This window comes from Arvicola amphibius, chromosome X, assembly GCF_903992535.2.
Source record: "Arvicola amphibius chromosome X, mArvAmp1.2, whole genome shotgun sequence".
NCBI lineage: Eukaryota > Metazoa > Chordata > Mammalia > Rodentia > Cricetidae > Arvicola > Arvicola amphibius.
This window is the reverse complement of record NC_052065.1, coordinates 92105474-92126327: the sequence shown is the minus strand read 5'-3', so window position 1 is coordinate 92126327 and position 20854 is coordinate 92105474. Positions and strand designations below refer to the sequence as shown.

The 20854-nt window shown below is 41.5% G+C and overlaps 1 protein-coding gene across 2 annotated transcripts in view; it reads right to left on the bottom strand.

Moving 5' to 3' along the window:
* Atg4a (autophagy related 4A cysteine peptidase) overlaps positions 1-20854 on the bottom strand; it is a 52070-nt gene that overhangs the window by 13491 nt on the left and 17725 nt on the right. Inside the window, exons 2-6 of one of the 2 annotated variants that reach the window (XM_038316640.1) lie at positions 10760-10870; positions 7405-7476; positions 5584-5682; positions 2070-2171; positions 1787-1859 (exon numbers count right to left, since the gene is read on the bottom strand). In XM_038316640.1, the coding sequence (XP_038172568.1) occupies positions 1787-1859; positions 2070-2171; positions 5584-5682; positions 7405-7476; positions 10760-10870 (457 nt within the window). The remainder of the gene's footprint in view (positions 1-1786; positions 1860-2069; positions 2172-5583; positions 5683-7404; positions 7477-10759; positions 10871-20854) is intronic. The other variant, XM_038316641.1, reaches the window with a different exon arrangement.

Sequence of the window (20854 nt, the reverse complement as noted above, 5' to 3'; positions counted from 1 at the left end):
TTTCAAAATTATGATGTCTGTCATTTACTGTGTTAAGGAGCATATGTGCTATTGTTAACAGAGGCAATCACACACAAAATCTGAGCATACTTAAATCCTGATGAGAATGGAGAGAGAGATAAATGAGAGAGGGCAAAGGAACAGATGGGACATAAAAGAGGAAAGAAATCTTGGGGTTCAGGCAATCAGGGAAAGACAAGAATAGCCAGGGGTGGGGAGACAGGGGGAGGCAAAGCATAAAACACTTTGATTGCAACTGTCATAATGATACCTAACACAATATGCTTATTTTAACAATAAATTAAAAACGACCTTCCATTTGTTTATTGTTAAAAATCTCAGAATATAAAACATAGAAGAAAGAAAGAATTCTATTTGAAACCAGATTTGGGGCTCAGCCTAGTGACTCTAATATCTTATACATTCTTCTCTGGATCTGTTCCTACTGTACATCTGGAATACTGCCAGTTCCTCGCTCAGCAGAGGCAAGGATGCCCAGAAGGTACTCAGACTAAGGCAAGAAAGTGGACTCAGTGAAGCTGCATCAGTAGCAGGGAATAAAGCCAAAATACAAGTTTCCCTGGGTCCCCAGGAGATCCAGACTACTCACCTCATATGCACAGCTCCACAGGCTATTCACTGAAGACTGGTTAACCGCTGAATCAAAGCCCCTTCTCTACTTTATACGGAGCCATAATAGCCAGGAATTGAAATACACTACACCAAAGGAGGCCTAATGATCTCCATCTTCTGATCCCTACATCTAGCCCCAGGTTCTGGCTGCCAATTTCATTTATTCATTGAGTGCTTACTGGGTGCTTCTATGTAGTAGGCAGTTTTATGGGCCACTGCTACAGAATGAACAAGACAAACACAATCTGCCCGCAGGGCAGACAAATTGTCAGGAAGGAGAGAACTACAAGTGAGAGAAGATGTGGGTACTGATGACACTCACCCCATTTACACTGTGACCCCTCTACCTCACCTCTTGGTAGAACACAAATCGTGCAATATAAGATGGCAATTATGAAAGTATCACCTTAAACCTGCTAACAGATAACAAACTAATTCCAAGACTGCCTTGGGATTTGCATCCTCCAATAGGCAGTAAGTCCACTGAGGCGAGGACTGTGTCTGTTATCTCTGTATACCCAGTACTCAACAGAGCAAAGGCACCCAGTAAATGCTAAATGAACTAGTGAGGGTTTTTTGGTTTTTTTTGTTTGTTTGTTTGTTTTTTATACTTTATTAAGGGGGAGGTACATTCTATGGTGCGTGTGTGGAGGTCAAAGGGCAACTTGTATGGGTTGGTTCTCTTCTTCCACCATGTTTGATCTCGGGTCATCGGGATTGGCAGCAAGCACCTTTACCCACTGAGTCATCTTCCTGGCTCATTAGAGGCCTTTATTACTATACAGGATAGGAGCCCATTTCTTGCCTAATCCAGTTAAGCCTCTGGCACTTAGTATGAACCTATTAACTTCAAAAGTCCCCACAGGCTGATGGTTCCCTGGCAAATGAACATCCATCTGCAGGATGAGAAACAGAATGAGTCCTGGAGTACAGCCACCTGTGCGGATACCAGTGACTACAGCTCTGATATACCAAGACAGAGGCCTATACTTATGCACATCAAAAGAGTATCTCAACAAGATGGTAGAGATGTTTCGTGGCTTAGCAGGAAGGATGGGATTGCAAGCAAACTTAAGAGGATGGGAGTTTAGTTGGCTGGGGCAGTGGAAGCATAAAAGCAAGTAGAACAAGCAGGGACCAGACTTTTACTTACTTTAACACCTGTGCGACTGTATTTGGTCCAAACCATTCACCAATTGATTTCCCTTCTCCTACACCCATTTGTGCTGTTGTATGTGAAAAAATTAACAAGTTAGCAAAATACCTTTTGTGAGCCACAGACTCCTGTTTTTTTTTTTTGTTTTTGTTTTGTTTTTGGCATGAAAAAGCAGACAGACAACTTAGTGAAGCTACATATAAGGTAGAGAAGGAACAAGTTCATAGGCTACAATCTTGAAAATCTACAAAATTTGAAAGTACAAATCTGATGATCTTACCCATCTGATGGATCGAATAGCAACAGTCTTTTCTATCTAGGAAACACTGCAGAATCCTTTGGTATTCTTTGGGCTGTTCTTTTTGTTTCTCCCAGTTCCAATCTTTTGCAGGGAGAGGGGATAAAACAGGGTTAAAATCAGCCATTAACTGTTATAACCAGGCAATAAATTAAAAGGAAAACAAGAGAGCTACATCGAGGAGGCAGGCTGGTGAAGCTGGCATATTTCTGTGTATCTTTCATTTAGATAGCAGATGCTACAAAACTGACTTCTATAGATTTGGTGGGGATAAAGTGAAAGCCAGGGCTGGGGAGTAGAGATCACTTGGCTAGGATGTGTGGGGAAGTTAAAGCTGAGGATGGAGTTGAACAGAGACTGAACTTGCCCCAAGGGCTGGAGCTGGCCAGCAATTACATAACAACAGTGTCACAAAGCTATTTTTCTGGCAGCTACGCTGCAAGGATATAACCCAGACACCATAGTGTCTCATCTCTACACAAACAGCAGTGGCTTTTGTCCTTACATTCTGGCAGTATTGCCAAAGGGTCTCATGACAGGAAGTGCTATTCTGATATATGAAAGTTTATGTGGAAATAATAGATACAATTCACTGCTAAGGAAGTGTTTTTAAAAATTGTATATTGAGAAGGGAAAGAAAAAGTCTTATAATTCAGAAGGTTGAGGCAGAAAAATTTCGATCTCATCGCCAGTCTAGACTATATTGTGAGTTCAAGATTAGCCTAAGCTATATACAGCAAAAGCTTTTTTTCAACAAAACAGCCAACCAAACACAAAGCAGGAGGAAGATGATTCCATTGGTAAAGCAATGGCCAGCATGAGGACCGGAGTTGGAAACCCAGCACCCATGGAAAGAGCTCAGTGCAGGAGTAGTATGCACCATAATCCAGTGCTGGGGAGAGAGACAGGAGGATCTCCAAGGCTTGCTGACCAGCCAGTCTAGCCAAGTCAGGAAGCTCCAGGTTCAGTGAGAGACCCTGTCTAAAAACTAAAGTCTGGATTAATGACTTTGGCCATGTACATGAGTCTACAGGATCATCTTTGGATCCCTCAGCTCCCTTTTGCTCCTAGTTTCTCTGAACCCAAAGTCTTAAGCTTCAACTCTATCATATCCACTAGGACAAACCACAGCCAACTTATATCAATAGCTACTGAACTATCTGGTTCTGGGGAAATATTGATTAACTGGTAGCTAAGGGCCACCAAATATGTTTTGATCACTGCCACATGAATACCTCATCTTAATTGTAAAGTGACTGAATAAGAAAGAACCCAAAATCCTTACAAAATTACCTCTTCTAATTCATTTTAACTACAAGCTCTATCCAAATCCTCCCTGCTATTTGTTTTTCTGCTAAGCAACAGTGACTGCTGACTGTGGAGATTTTTCCAGCAGGCCCCCTACTTCAAGAATTCACTTTCAGAACTAACTCACCTTCAAGTTTTTAAAAAATGAATTAAAAGGGGTAGCAAGACAATTCAGCAGGTGAATGTGCTTGGTTCCAAGTCCAGTGACCTGAGTTTGGTCTCCAGGAGCTTCATGGTTGAAAGAGACAACTGATCTCCACAAGCACACTGTGGTACAGAGTGCATGCACGCGCACACACACACACACACACACACACACACACACACACACACACACACGCATGCACGTGCGCGCGCATACACACACACAGTAAATAAGTAATAAAAATAGTAAGGATGCAACTGGGAAATAAAAGGAAGCCAATCTCACAATGATAAGTTTTGCAAGTTTTCTCTCATATGTGGAATCTAGGGAGAAGTGGAGCATGAAAATGTAAGAGGGATTATGGGGGAGGGTAAGAGGGGACAAAGGAGGTGGGGAGGAGGGCTAAGGAATGGCAATAGAGGGTCTAGAGAGATGGAGGTTAAGGGCACTATACTGTTTTTGTGAAGGACAGAAGTTTAGTCCCCAGAACACAAGTCAGGTAGCTCACAGACATCTGTAACCAGAGCTTCAGGGGATCAACACCCACTTTTAGTCTCTGTAGGCACTACATTCACGTACACATATGCACGTCCACACACATACATACAAACATAATACTAAAAACTAAAAATAATTTTTGAAAAAGAAATAGTAATAGAGAAACTATGGTCAAAATACATACAATGCATGGAAATGTCACAATAAAATCTACTACTTTGTACAATTGATATATGCTAGCAAAATGTGGGTTTATCCCTTAAGACAATAATAAGTCTAGCTTAAGAAGTATGTGTAGTGTACCTGCTGGACACAGAATCAGAGTATAAGCATTTTAATCTCACATCTAAGCTGCTTGCCCTTGGACAAATCACCTCGCTGCCACGAGCCCCAGTTTTCTTGTCTGTGGGCTAGAAATGATGACAGTACACAGAGCAAGCAAGCACAAAATAGCCAAATCCCAGCAGGAAGGCAAGAAGCTGGAAAACCTCCCCCAGCACTTTGCAGATCCTCTCTAAAAGCTGGTGCAGGACCTGGGAGTCTGCACAGTGAGATTAACAACAGCTAGCAAGCTCAGCAGCTTGGTAGCATGGGAAACTGCACTTTTACTCTAGTGTCTGAACTGGTGTCCATCCAAGATCATCCTCCAGAAGAAGCATGCATATGTCACAGGGAAAATAAGAATAAGAATAACCAGAAGGTTCTTAAATAATGAAGCTGCCTCCTGAGAAAGCTAATTTAGGGATTTATTCATTATCAAATGGACATACTCAGTGAACCAAAGCCAAAATAGTACTGGCTTCCTCATAAGCACTTCCTTTAGGTCATTTATATCCTGAGCTACATGGGTATTTTAAAAAGAGTTAAGAAACAGACTGATCACCACACCCTTCTTCCTGTTTTCTTTGTTATCTTCTCATTTTGTTTTGGTTGTTTGTTTTGTTTATTGAAACAGCGCCTTGCTCTGTAGTCCAGGCTGGTTGGAAACTTAGTATGCAGGCAAGGCTAGCCTCAAACTCACAGCAGCTCTCTTACCTCAGCCTTCTGAGTGGGAGGACTATAGGTGTGAGCCACCATGGCCACAGCTTTTTATTTGGTTTGGTTTGTGTTTTGAGACAGGGTCTCTCTAGGAAGTTTTGGCTGTCATGAAATTCTCTGATAGACCAGGCTGGCCTTAGACTCACAGACATCTGCCTACCACTGCCTCCTGAGTGCAGGATTGCCACCGTGCCCAATTTAGGGTCACAGCTTTGTTTAATCTGACATTTTCAGGACCCATTCAAACAGTAGTAAAAACGGAAATTTTAAATGACACATCTGCCCCAGGTTAGTTCTGTCCCCGGAAATAACTCTTGCTTGGTGAGTCATAAGGAAGTATCAGCTAGTTCCTTCTCATGATGGGCTTGGTTAACTTTTCAGCCCAACACTTGAGCTGTTACAAGGCAATTTAGGATCTGCAGTTTCGTTACTGAATGTTCTTAAAGCCCAGGGGCAAGTGATAGGGCAGATGTCTCAGAAACCATTTGTAGAACAAATGGAGCTCACCCCTTCCCAAGTGTCTACAGATAAGGGCTTGGGCCAGCATCATCTGTCCACAGCGTAGCATACATCCCCAGCCAGCATCAGATGAAGGGCCTGTTCCCCCTGTTGGCAAAATGGATGGGCATGAAAATGTGTTTCTTAAATTAATCTTTTCTCGATCATCAGCATACTTGAAACTACAAACACATATACATATACACGAATTCTGAAAGGAGAGACAATAAATGTATTTAGAGCTCATATGGGGTTTGAATATAGAAGTGGAACTTGTAAAGACAATGCTGAATCAAAGGAAAGAGTCTACAGTCAAAGACAAAGCAAACAAATAACTAAACAAGCCCCCTTGGATTTCTTGCGTGAAGACTTCAGAGTATGCATGCTATTTTGGCAAGTAACTATCATGGATAACTATCAACAAGGACATTACGTTGACTAAAGCACAAATACTACCACCGAGGGTGGACATCAAAATGATCAAAGACATATGAAAGGCTCTTAACTATTCCAAATGTACTTAATGACGTTTACAACAACAACAAATAGATGAAAGGACCCTAGATTAGGCAGAAGAACAATACAAGCTAAATCTCAGCTATATGTTGAGGATAATAGCATATACTCTACCTATTATTGGTGGGCATTATAAGAATTAAATGAGAAAATATTTCACAGTTATAGTACCCACATAGGATACTTGGTATCATGAGTATGGTCTTAATAAAATTCTATTAATAAGTTACAAATGTATTACATCTTTAAAATATACAAAGTTAGTTAATAAATGAGACCATGGGTGCCATTTGAAGAAGATTTGATGTAACGTAAAAGTCAAACATGTGTACAGAATGAGTTCTACTAGGGTCCTATTCAAAAGGCTTAACATAATCAGATAACTTGATTTTCTTTTCCATCTCAGAAGCAGAAGTCTTCTGAAGGTATGATCCCAGAAGTCTAGTTCCGAAGAAGTGAGCACTCCTGTGAAACAGGTGGGCCAAGACTAAGGGGCATGGATAGATTTCGGAGCTGGAGGAGAGCCCTTGGGCTGTTGCTAATGCTAGGATTGAGGTTATATTAATGCAGGAAAGGTTTAGAACCCCAGAATACTAAAGATTAGTCTGCTGTGTTAAGTAGTAGTCTAAGAAGCAAAGAAAATGTTTGGGTAGACTTCAGATTTAGCCCATCGCAGAAAGGTTAATTTCACTCCAATTATTAGGTCCAACCTTGGTCTGACAAGATGCTCTTTAGAAAAGCAACTTCAACTGCTTATACTCTTTCCCTATCTTTCCATGCTACTAGGGCGTGGTTACATTCCTCACAAACACTTTCCAAATCCTCTTAACTTATCAAACTATCCTTTTTTTCCCTAGATGGCAGCTAGGAATTCTAAGGAAATCTTCTCAATTTGTCTCTGAATGTCAAAGTGCTTTCATTTCACGAGAAAATAGTAGAAGGAATTATTTTCTTTCCTTCAGGGCCTAAGCCTCTTTTATAGTCAAATAGTACCTTATGGCAGTGAAAGGCAATTTAATAGTTAGATATTACCCAGTTAAAGCTTATTTGATTCTTTAAATATCATCTGTTGCATGAACACTTAAAGGTGGGTCAAAATTACTACTGGTTAAACACTACAACACCATGGAACCACACGTGATGGGCTACTTCCACAATGACATTTTGGGATGAAATGTTAAACTTACCTGCTCCCCTAAATCAAATTCTTTGCCACAGTGAGCTGTTAATTCTGAGGTTTCTGTGATGTCATTGATAACCTCAAGCAAGCTATCTACAAGGAGGAAAACACAGCACAACAAATGATATACCTACCAATCGGTGAAAATTTCCTTCTGTATGTAAACCATAGACGAGCACTTATATCAGACAACAGCTTAGATTTTTCTGTAATTAAATGTGAAATTAAAATTAAATCATCATATCCCATCTTAAAAAATGCCTACTTCTACGTCAGCAGCAAGCTTACTTTCAGATAGCCAATCAAGTTGATTGTTATAGAACTAGGGAAATTCACAGGAAACCTAATATCATTTGAGCCTACTATTTTCAATACTTCTCTTTACCTTCATTTTCACCAGAGCTATTCTACAGGTTCTTCTAATGATATGAGATATTTCCTGTCTCCTTCTCAATGATTTTCAGGATCCTGAAAGGTATTAGCACTGAGGTCATGCCCATATGACAAGGAATAGGAAAAGCAAGTATCTTCTATAACCCACTAGGGCAGCCTGAAGGATGATAATATCAGTGTCCATCGTCTATTATCCAATTATCATGTGTAGGAACAGGGGCACAAATGCATACATTTGACTAAAACAGAAATGCTCCTGCTAACTACATAGGAACTTTATCCATAGCATCTAGTGCCCTATTTTCATGTAAGTGAAAGGATAATATCACAAATACCTTGCATACCTTTCCAAAGCTTATTTCTTGCATTCTGTGATGCAAATTCCCTTCAACCACTACAATCACGGCTTCTCCATTTCCTCCTGTACTTGGGTATGGCTCTGTCTTCTCTAGTCGTCTCTCTCCCTCTTAATGTCATATATGCATATGTGAATTCAGTATAGAATGTATAGTCATTGTGTTTTCAAAAGCAGAAGGGAAATGTAAATTTTACTGATAGTTTCTAATTCCATCTTTTGGAACAAATCAAAAATTAGAGTTGGATGCATTTCCTTTCATTTCATTGTCCCCAGCGCCTAGCCCCCATTTTGGGAGGTGGATAACATTCAAGACTAAGAGTTCTTGAACTTTCAAAAACAGCTCAGTGGTTATGAGCACTGTCTGCTCTTCTAGGGAACCTGGTCTCAATTTCTAGCACCCACATGGGGGCTTACAACCATCTGTAGCTCCATTTCAGGGCATCTAATGCCACCCTCTGACCTCCTGGTGCACAGACCTGAATATAGGCAAAATACCTATACATATAAACTAAATAAATAAACTTTAAAATACTGAGTTTTCTTTTCTTGTCTTTTTAAGCACCACCCCCCAACAGGGTCTCATGTACCCTAAAATGGCTTCAAAATTGCTGAGGATGATGTTAAATTTCTGATTCTTTTGTCTCTATCTTTCTTTTTTTAAAATGTGGAGCCCAGTCTTGCCTCGAACTCGTGATCCTCCTGCCCCTGCCTCCTTCAGCAAATCCTACCAGTGTGCACCACCACAACTGGCATTCTGCCTCTACCTTTCTAGTGCTAAGCTAGCAGGCATGGCCACCAGCCCCAGGGTTCTGGGGATTGTATCCAACACTTGGTACATGCTAGGTATTCTACCCACTGAGCTACAGCCTCAACCCAAGAGTATAGTAGCACATTCTTATAATCCTAGTACTCAAGAGTCTAAGGCAGGAGAATTTCAAAATCAAGGCCAGCTTGGGCTGGCTACATACTGAAACCTTGTAGCAGGGGTGAGCTTTAACTTGGGTCTGCTACTTACTGTATATTATATATATATATATGTATATATATATATATATATAAATTTATCACTCAATTTTTCTGAGCTTCTGTTTTCTCATCTATAAACTTATACCTACTTCATTAAGGATATGCATATTCAAGAAGATAATTCATATAAAGTCAAAATATGCATACACACACATATATATACACATTTATAAAGCACTTAGTTGATATCTAATATGTTGTAAGTCTATGCCAAATGTTGCTATTTTTGTATGCTTGACCCTTTAAACATTTACGCAGATCATTCTTGCCTCTTCAGCCCCTATAGCTTCCAGCTTGGCTCTATGCTAGGGAGGAATTCAACAAACAAAAAATTCAACTTGCAAGGCCTTTCCCAGCCAGGCATAGTGTCAAATGCCCGTGATCCTAGCACTTGGGAGGCTGAAGCAGGAGGATGGCTGTGGATTTGAGGTCAGCCTGGTCTACATAGTGAGTTCTAGAGTTCCAGGTAAGCTTGAGCTATGGAATAAAGCTCTTTCTCAAGAAAAAGAAGGGAGGGAGGGAAGACATTTGCAAATTTAATATCTGAATAAGGGCATACTTCACATCTTAGATTTTTCCTGTTGTTTGGAAAGTAGAACTAGAAAAGGTCCTCCTCAACCCTTCACTGGAAGTCCTGGAGAAGGAAGGGAAGGTTCAGAGAGAGAAAGTCCCTTTTCAAAGTCTCCCTAATGGGCGCAATGGTTCTCAATCTTTCTAGTGCTACAACCTTTTAATACGGTTCCTCAAGCTGTGATGACCCCCCAGCCATAAAATTATTTCATTGTTACTTTATAACTGTAACTTTGTTACTGTTATGAACCATGAACCATAATGTAAATATCTGGTATGCAGGATACTGATATGTATCCCCTGTGAAAAGATCATTTATCCTCCAAATGGGTCACAACCCACAGGTTGAGAACCACTGGGTTATGAAGCCACCATCTCACTAATGGCTAGCTTTGTGATCTCTCCACTGTTCACAATTTTCCAATAAAACACTGGCGCAGGAAGGGCAAGGCCTAACTTCTTCGCCTGCCCTTTGATCAGCTTCCTCCTATCCGTTATGCTATCTATGCTAAGGGCTTCTGTAGAGAAGCCCAGAGCTTCCTCTTTCCCATCCCAGGCATTAGGCCTTCTCTATTCTTTAAGAATGCATGTGATAATTGGGAAAGCTCAAGCCTACTTTCCATCTGCTGCAAGTAACTAGAAGTTATATACAGAAACAGAATCAACTAGGGCACTGCAGTCATTACAGGAAGATCTAAAGCAGAAGGTTTCTTGTGTCTGATATTGTTTCTGACAGCCATGGCTTAGGTGGAAGTTCCCAGGTGTTTTGTCTAGAAGCACAAAGACATGATAAGAATAAGAAATATACAGCCCGATGACTAGATACTGCTTAGTAATAAATACTATGAATGATTGCATGTGTTTTTGAGTCCCAAGTCTTCTGGAATGGGAGCGAGACTTCTTTAAAGAAAAGAATAAAAATATATTGCTTTTGTAAATCATGAGAACAAAATCCTTTGTAAATGTTTGGCTAAGGCCTCTTGGGGCCTTGGAAGGAACTGTGCTTAACAAGTGATGTAGCATTAGCCCTTAGCAAGACAATGTTTAGTCAACCCTAGAAGGAAAATGAGACGCCCTTAACCCCAGGCACCCCTGGCACCCACTTTAGCTGGGGCCTCCCTGATCAGTGCCGCCAAACTTACCTGTCTTAAGAAGATGCTGCTTTCCCAAGATCCATACCAGCTCATCTGTATCCGGGAATTCTTCTAGGTAGTCAGTGAAAATAGTAATCTGGTTTTCATACTTGGACATAACTAAAGGAAAATGAAAGAGTGTAAACACAATCTCAGAGCTAGGGCTTACTCCTGTGATTTGACGATTTCTACCTTTGCCCTGAAGTTAAAAGGTCATCAGCTTGACTCTAAAGGAATATCTCAATATTTAAATAAATGGGTAGATAGCATGCATTCTACTGAGCCACGTCTTCAGCCCTTCATATTTCATTTGACCTATTTCTCACAGTTCCATTTAAAATGATGTTTGAAAAAGCCACATGCCCAGAATTATTTGAAAACTCCTTTCACGGGCCTCCGTCATAAGCACCCACTTAACTAGCTTCTCCCCACAAAAGCAGACCAACGTAAGACAGTAATGCTGGCATGCTTGGCTCCTGTCTGTTCTCAGGAAGTACTACGGAGTTTATATGATGAGGTTTCTAGCAGTCGAGGTCTTGGAGGAGGCTGTGACACGCCCCGAGAACATACAATTGTTGGGAGGATAACACTGTAGCTAGAAGACTCGATATTTTTACCATGCCTTTATTCTCCATCATACATATGGCTCCCACAAAGAAAGCTCTTGAGGCTGATCATAAATAGAACCAGTTCTTGGGATTCACAAATGAGCATTGTGATGTTGCGATATAGAAAGAACTATATATTTGCTCAGTGCCCCCATTTTCTGGCACACAGTTTTGAAAAATCCATGTAATTTCCTGAACACCAGGATGTCAGATGCATCTCTTTTCTTGTTCTAGTATTTGGTCTTCGACCCTAGTTCCAGACACGGAGATCTTAATACCTTAGAATTTCATGGGTAATAAGAGTGTCTTCATTTTTAATAACTTAATCATTCTTGGTAAGCACTCAGATGGGTCCAGTCACCTGGAAGACTAAGCAGCGATTAAAAGTATGGAAGCTTCATTCCAACTCCCGTCCTGCAGGAAGGGGAGAGAGGCTAGAGCCCCAGTCAAAAATAGCTCCTGCTTACATGATGAAGCTTCCATAAAAAATTCCTGAGTGCCAGTGTTTGGGGAGGTCTGGATATATTAAACACGCAATGGAACCTGCAGAGGAAACAGAAGCTTCTTGCCTCTCCCACATCCATACATATCTTCTGTCTAGCTATTTATCTGCATCCTTTGCAATGGTTTTTTAAAATAATAAATGGGTAAATATCAGTAAGTACTTCCCTGAGCTCTGTGAGCAACCCTTGCAAATGATTAAGCCACAAGCGGGGAGGAATGCAAGACAGTGGTCAGAGAAACTGCACTTTATTGCCAGTTAGTCAAAAGAAGAGGTCACAAATGACAGCTCAAGTGTGGGCAATTGTGCGAGACTGAAATCTTAACCTATAGGATTGGACCCTGACCCCAGGTAGACGAACACTGTAAAATTAAATTAAATCATCGGAGACACAGTTGATGTTGCTAAGGAACTGGTATGTTGAGAATCCACCCCTCCAGACCAATATTCTTTTCAGAGGTGCTGAGTGGTGGATGCGAAGAGCAAAAGCCAGTTTTCCTATTACATTCGGCTATAGTCATCTCTCAAGATAAAGCAACCAAGTGAAAACAAGCTAAATCCCATCTGTTCTCAGGCTCTACTGTGAGAACTTACAACTCTGTGATCTGAGAGGTTCAAGTTCACAGTCACTTCTGCAGGAGGGAGGAACATGTCGGCTAAAAGATTCAAGACTGACTTAAATCAGACTTGGAGAGGTCCTGCCTCCAAACTGTTCCTAAGTAATTTTCTTCTTAGGCAATAGTAATAATATAGGTAGTGAACAGGTTCCTAAGACAGCACATCAAAATCTGTTTTAATCTGTAACCAGAAAAAAATAGATAGCTATAGTTTACAATTTATGGTTCTATTTGCATGAGAAAATGCACTGTGAGCCCCAAGTAAAGATATCACATCTCTCGGCTTTTGAAAGCTCCCTAGCCCCTCCCCAAAAGGCAACTAGGAGAGAATAGGGATCCTTTTGTTCAGCTACAAGGAGCTACAAGGACCCTCCCAAAGCAGTCCCTAAGCGTTCCATGGGTGGATTTTCCTGTGTGAGTGACACTGGCCCTGTGGGATCTGTTGAAGTCACTTGAAAGGTCAGATTGTTTGCCTTTTGTTTTCTAAATCAGAATCGTGCTGTCTTCATAGAAATAAATACTCCAAAGGAAAAAGGTGACCTTGCCAAGCCTGAAGGCAGGTGTCTCTGCTCAGAACATTTTGTTGGAGTTTGAAGTCACAATCCATGCAAGCACTTTTAGAAACACAGTTAAGTAGGAGGATTTTCTTGAAACATTATAGAATTCTCACCTTTCAGGAATGTAAGTAGCCTTTCTCCGTTGGTTTGTTTTCGTTACTAAGATTACAGTCTCTGTAGCATTTCAAACCTAAAGAACTTAGCCACGAGACGGCTATCTCATTCCCCAGAGAGCATTCTGCCAGAGAACTTGTGCCCTCTTAGCCTCTCTGCCTCTGGCCTCAGGCCCTGGCCCCCACACAGGAAATACCAGGCTAAAAATGATCATTCAGGTCAAGCCCTTCCCAGGGGCTGGTGGGTGACAGAGGCAAGGTAAATCACATGGTGTATCTCTCCGCCCCACCCTTAGCCCATCACTGGCAGGAACAACTAGGTGGAAATGAACAGCCAGTGCTCTTCCACAGAGAGAGACTTTTTTTAAGTCCCTTGAGAGGAGCACGGGGAAATGACAGCCTCTCGGACACCCTGGCAAGAGTGAGGACAGGGGACACTGTATCAATGTACAGAGTGGATGCATGGATCTGTTTTTAGTATGGCCCAAAGGAAAGGATTTCTCTATTGCCAACTCTGCCACAATGAGTCATCGGCCAGCTATCTGGTTACTTTAGTGCAGCCCTTTAGAGTCTGCGACAACTGCCCTGCTTCATTTAGGATGGCTCCGAATAAAATGGTAGCCAAAGAATTTGACTCTGGCTCTTCACTCATTCTCAAGCTGTGCTAGGCCTGCAAGAAGGTCATATATTTGTATCCTCTTAGAAGACAAACTCCCAGAATGCAGCGTGTCTGCCGCAGTAAGTCCTGAGCCAAGGCTGCGCATATAGAACAAGCAGAAGATGAGTTTAGCAGAAATGGCAGGAGGGGCCAGAGTTTCTATTTCTAAGTGCACATGGGAAAGGAAGAATAGGACCAACACCAGGAGTACTCAGACAGAGGACAAAGCCCCCTGAGAAGTGCTTGAGGTAGTACAAGATAATCTCATTTCTGACACAATTGCCTCAGACTACCAGAAAACTCTTTAACTCACCTCACTCCACCAACTCCACTTGGCTAGCCCTTCGTGTTTAACACGATACCAAGCTTATAAAGCCCTGCTCTTTCGGGCTGTTTCGAGGTGAGGATACAAACATGCCATTTGGTTGACCAAAATTAACTGCTAGTAGGTCTAAGGGAAAATAAACTCCACCTTGTTGGAATAATTTCTGTACTGACGTCTCTACTGGATTAGCTTAATGATTAAACCAGGATTTCCTTTAACTCCAGTATGCAAAGTGCCTCCCATCCTTGACTAAGGGGAGCTATACATATGTTAGGGTATGTCTTCACCTCCAACCCAGTCAGGAGATCTCTCCGTCTTCTGTTTTCTGCTGGGGTAAAGCTCAAGAATGAGAAAAATGTGTACTGAATATGCACACAGCCTTGGGAATGTAACAGCCCTGAGTATGCACGTGTTTTCTAGAGTCTCAGGACTATCTCAAGCTTTTAGAAATCCCCAAGGTATCTCAGCCGTCTGTTTTTCCTTGGAAGCTTTCTGGTTAGTTAGCTGGAAAGGTTATCTACTGCTTCCAGAAACTGAAAAATTAATTGTGTCTAATGGTTTAAAAAAACAACACTCTGGGTAAAAGGCTTTCTGCAACCCAGAGATGAGGTCAAGTAAATAAGACTTCTAAGTGGGGCCTTCCAAGGAAGGACTAGACAGAGGACATGGGGATAATTCTTTAGCTAGGCAGCTGGCGCTTCTGTGACTAAACTGTTGATTTTCAAGGATATTCTAGCTACAAAGTACAAGGCCAAAGACAGGGTCAGACAAGAAGAACTACCACAAAGTTCCTCTCCCCAACACGTTGTTGGTTTTCTTGGTTACATGGACCCTGAATTGGTGCAAGTCTTTCGTTTCCAGAATTCTGAACACATTGACTCTGACATGTGCTGCCTTGTTTTCGGGGTTTTTGTTGTTATTGTTGTTGTTCCGTTGCCATTAAGGAGAGAATTTTCAAAAGCCCTTGTTCTGCCATTTTTGCTGATGTCATACTTTTCCCAGGGAATGGCTATATTTTCTCAGGGCTGTTTTGGAAAATCACAAATAAACAAAAAAGAAGATTGCCTTGAGAAACAAGATGTTTTTTACTATAGTTTAACAAAGACACTTACAAAACAAGGCTCCAAGGTACTGTGAACCTTGTGCTAAAGAAAGAAATGCCACAAGCCCTCTAAAAAGGCCACAGAGTCTCAGGGCCAGGAGGGATTTGTGATAGAGGTTAACTCCTTGCAGGTTCCCCTTTCTAACTGCAAGCAAGGACTGCTGGCTCCAATCAGCCTCCTCAGCAATACATGCATATTTAACATACTGCTAGGTCACATCTTCAAAATCAAAGCATTCACAGGAGAAAACACATACACACAGTTCATTCTATAAACTCTACAGGGTACCTTCTATGTGCTGGGCATGAAGAAAAGCTAATCGGTGAGATACAGCAATAGTCCTTCGAAGGTTTTGAATCTATAAGGGAAGATGGTTCTGGAATCAGCTGATAGCAGGATGTAGAGCATATAAAGTATGGTAGAAGGTAAGAAAAAGAAAGGACACAAGTGGGGGTAACAGGAGATGGGGAGAGAGAAGTGAGAAGGGGAGGATGGGGAGAACTTGGGAGAATGGGGCAGTTGGAATGGAGGAGGAGTGGATATGGGAGCAGGGAAGTATATATCTCAATTAAGGGAGCCATTTGAGGGTTGGCAAGAGACTGGACTCTAGAGGGGTTCCCAGGTGTCCAAGGAGATGTCCCCAGATTGTTCCTTGAGCAGCTAAGGAGAGGGTGCCTGAACTGGCCCTATACTATAGCCACTCTGATGAATATCTTGCATACCACCATAGAGCCTTCGTCTGGCGATGGATGGAGATAGAGACAGAGACCCACATTGGAGCACTGGACTGAGCTCCCAAGGTCCAAATAAGGAGCAGAAGGAGAGAGAACATAAGCAAGGAAGTCAGGACCGCGAGGGGTGTACCCACCCACTGAGATGGTGGAACAGATCTAATGGGAGCTCATCAAGGCCAGCTGGACTAGGTCTGATGGAGCATGTGATTAAACCAGACTCTCTGAACGTGGCTTACATGGAGGGCTGACTGAGAAGCCAAGGATGATGGCACTAATTTTGATTCTACTGTATGTACTGGCTTTGTGGGAACCTAGTCTGTTTAGATGCTCACCTTCCTAGACCCAGATGGAGGGGGGAGGACCTTGGACTTCCCACATGGCAGGGAACCCTAGGGAACCCTGACTGCTCTTTGGACTGAAAAGGGAGGGGGAGGGAAATGGGAGGAGGGGAGGAGGTGAAAATTTGGAAGAAGAAGAAGAAGAAGAAGAAGAAGAAGAAGAAGAAGAAGAAGAAGAAGAAGAAGAAGAAAAGAAGAAGAAGAAAGAAAGAAAGGACACAAGGCCAACTAGGGTGTGGATAGACCATCTCAAGTTTAAGAGCACATATGCAGTACTTACAAACTGGGAAACTGGGGCTATATGAACACACGGGCATATTAAAAGTATACCAGAAAAAAACAGGCCCAAGAACTTATCAACCTCACCAGACAGGCAATGGGTGCAACACCTGCACTGAGACCCTGAAGGACACCTAGTACTGCTATGACAACAGCCTCTAGTGATGCAGACCATCTGATCACCTGGGATGTTTGTCAAGGTACTAGCAGGTACTTGTGACTGTCCCCCGGGCTTCAGCTCAGCTTGGTCCCTACAGCTACTCAAATTGCTGTCCATAACTCTGTTAGTCCATCTATTAGACCTTGTCTCTATGGTTCAACTTAGTCCAGCCTGCAAACCTTGCAGCTCTACCCTGTAGCCCTACTAGTCAACTTTAGCAGCTTGCCAACTGGGTATGTGATCTTACCACTGAAGGGATGCTCTTTGCATCTGCACTGGATCTCTACCTATCTCCAGTGAGGCCTTTTTGAACCCCTTGAACTCTCCTCTGGCCTTTCCAATACTTCTGTAGCTATCCTATAACCTTCATACATAAAAATAGAATTACCGCTTATTGTGCAATGTATGCTCTGAGATTTAATATTAGTAATTAAGATTATAATAAAACCAGGGCTACTTAACAAACTGTAGACAGCAAGCTACCAGTATAACTTACGAATTTGTTGTTGTTCAATAAATTCTGATTCTGTTGAAAGACATAACCATATCCATCTGTTTCTCATATAGCACAACAATGGCAATAAGATAGAAGCTGTAATGGGGAAGGGAGGAACTTCCTGGTTGAGGAAATACTGAGTGGACTTGGCAAGCAACTCAGTGTAGGGTGGGGCAGGTGAAATTGAGAGACTAAAAATATAACTTGTAGCTTTCAAGTATGAGTGATGAGATGTTGACAGAAAAATACAGGAGTGGGTGGGTGGGTGATAAGATTGGAGAAACCAGAACAGTTTAGACTCATAGGCATGCGTGCCAAATCTCAAAAGAGAAGGAGAAGCCCACCTACAAAGGAATTTTGAAAAGAAGCACAGTAGATGGCAGGTTAATTAAAAAGAGCTAGAGTCAGAAGAAAAATCCAGAACACCCAAATTCTGGCACATGGCAGAATGTGCCTTCATTTCCTTCTGCCTGGGTTTATTTATTGCTCTGGTCTCCCCCAGTCTCTGCTGACCTCTGCAAAGGGCCTGTCCCCTCTTCATTTATTTCCTTCCCTGTGTCTGACTCTTCCGGGTCTGACAATCAAGAAGTTAGAAAATTTTAAACTAAACAATGATGAATATAGCTCTGACCATAGCACTATGTATATTTGCTGAGAAGAGGGCAGCACACTGGATACATGGATGCAGAACAATATGTAGCAGCCATATAATGCAAGACCTGAGGCCCCTCTTCCACAATGGAGGTGAGAAGGACCTTGATTCTTCACGCTTTCTTCATCCACTCAGTCACTGCCACATGGAGTGGGTTAAAAGTATCCCGCCCCCATGCTCCATTATAGCATTATACTTGGTTGGACAAGTCAAACTAAGCTAACACAGTTGTAATCCTCCAATACTGAGCTCATGATTCATGCAGAAAAATGAAACCGACACTGTCCAGTCAAATAGCATACTAACTGGTTTTCTGATCCTCATCTATGATTCTCTGGGATTTTCCATACCTGCCATGGTAAAGAGAAGGAAGTTATGTTGGAAATGGTTCTAGGCTAGAAACTCCAAAATGGAAGTTGTACCCTCATGCTGCCACTTCACTTAACCTGTCACCTTGGAGGATCCACTACACTTCTTTGGACCTCGGATTCTTCTTTAAAATGTATGATGTATTTTTCAAACCCTCAGGTCATACTTCATCAAGGGTTATGAAATCGACATAGTGTGATGTAGTCAGTGCTTTCGGTGAACATGGCCACACCTTGACAAGGATTGCTTAGACGTGCATATCCATGACCTCAAATAGAACTTTGATCTCACTTCAGGCCCTCAAAGACAGACTTGTGTGTTTGGTGAATGTCTTTTTCCCTCTTCCCAGTGTGGCCAATCAATGTGTGTGAATCAATCCCCTTTTCCTGCTTTCCACTTAAAAAAATAAATAAATAAAATTGAGAGTTGGAGAGATGGCTCAGTGGGTAAAAGCAATAAAGTTTGAGTCTCTAACACTTATAACAACAAAAATAAAGCAAAGCATGGTCTTGCTTGCTGTAATCTCAGTTTTGGGCTATGGTAGTTGGGGGAGGCAGTTGTGGAAAGATAGGCAGATTCCAGGAGCTCACTGGCTGGCCAACCTAGGTAAAAGATTAAAGTTCAAGTTAAACTAAAGACCCTGTCCCAAGAGAATAAGGCAGGCAGCAATAGAGCGAGAAATCAAACATCCTCCTTATTTCTATACGCACATGTACAGACAAACATATAACACACAAGCCCCCCACACAAACAAGAAGTGAAATTAAATATCACAGAAGGAATTGGCTGATTCTGCTTATATTTATATAAACTAGATTACAATCTAAAATATATTTTTCATAGTGTGATAATCAAGGTTAGAAAGGTTAGAAAAGGCTGGAAAGACACTTGTCCAATACAGTAGCTACACATGCCTTTTAAAATTAAATCAAGATGTTTTGAGTGTAGCTCAATGAAAGGTAAAGTGCATGCTTAGCAGGTGTGGGGCCCCAAGTTTAAGCTTCAGCACCAACTTCAAAATCAGTTCTTCACTTCTGCATTGCTGGTGGGGGTGCAAGCTGGTACAGCCCCTTTGAATGTCAGTGAGGCGATTCCTCAGAAAATTAGGAAACAACCTTCCTCAAGACCCAGCAATACCACTTTTGGGTATATATCCAAAGGATGCACAATGACATGTGCTCAACTATGTTCATAGCAGCTTTGTCTGTCATAGCCCAGAACCTGGAAATAACCTAAATGCCCTTTGCCCAAAGAATGGATAAAGAAAATGTGGTACATTTATACAAGGGAGTATTACACAGAAGAAAAAAATAATGACAGCTTGAATTTTGCAGGAAAATAGATGGAGCTAGAAAACATTATTTTGAGTGAGGTAACCCAGACACAGAAAGACAGTTATCACATGTACTCACTCATAAGTGGTTTTTAAACATAAAGCAAAGAAAACCAGCCCAATCCCAGAGAACTTAGACAACAATGTAGACACTAAGAGAGACTTACATAGATCTAATCTACATGGGAAGTAGAAAAAGACAAGACCTCCTGAGTAAATTGGGAGCATGGGGACCTTGCGAGAGGGTTGAAGGGGAGGGGAAAGGCAGGGAGGGGAGCAGAGAAAAATGTAGAGCTCAATAAAAATCAATAAAAAATCATTTCTTCATAGCACTAAGCTACATTTCAGTCACTCAAATGAATAACTACTGTGCAGGGCTGCATGGGCATGAAATGTTTTCATCATTTCAGTAAGTTATCATAACCATTTATATTCTAAGGGTTGCTATAGAACCACAGAAGTGGGGGTAGAGTGAGCTGACAGTAGGACTACTCCAAGCCCTGGAAAAAGATGAGTTCATGTATCTCTCTTAAGAAAGTCTGAATGTGAATTTTGAAGTAAATGAACTAATAGTTGTGTTCTGAACTTGGTACTGTGAGGAATACAGAAAAAAAAACAGAAAAGAGTCTCATAAATATTTACTATTTACTAACTGTTAAGTGAACCAATAAGGATCTTAAAATGATTTAATGTGAGCCTTATGTAAAAGAAAGAGATAAGGATAAGAGCCAATTCACAAGGCAAGTATTGACAATCACTAACTATTGTCAAAATCCAATGAAATGAAAATCAATAGGTATTGGAGGATGCAAATTGAACTGGTGTCTAAATTTTTGCTTGAGATTTAGCAGCAATGAAAGAAGAAAATACTCCAGATGAGTAGAACACTGTGTGTGTGTGTGTGTGTGTGTGTGTGTGTGTGTGTGTGTGTGTGTGTATTGGAGAAGGGGTAGGTCCTGGGAAATATTGAAATGTGAGGTAAGAGAGGTAAGATGGGATCGCATTATAGAGTGGAAAGCTAGCCAGTGCAGCCCAAGTCTTGGTAAAGCCATTCATGGTTTTTAGAGTACTTGTATGTAACCCTGGACTCAGACCCGTTCAGAAAGACAGAACAAGAACCACTATTTCCATCTTAGAGATGAAAGAAAAAAGTCTTAGGAGAGGTGGTATAATTGTCAAAGGCCATATGTCTAGTGAACAGTATGACCAGGACTCAAAACAAGTTAATCTTATTGTTCATCCGGCATTCTTACTGCTCTG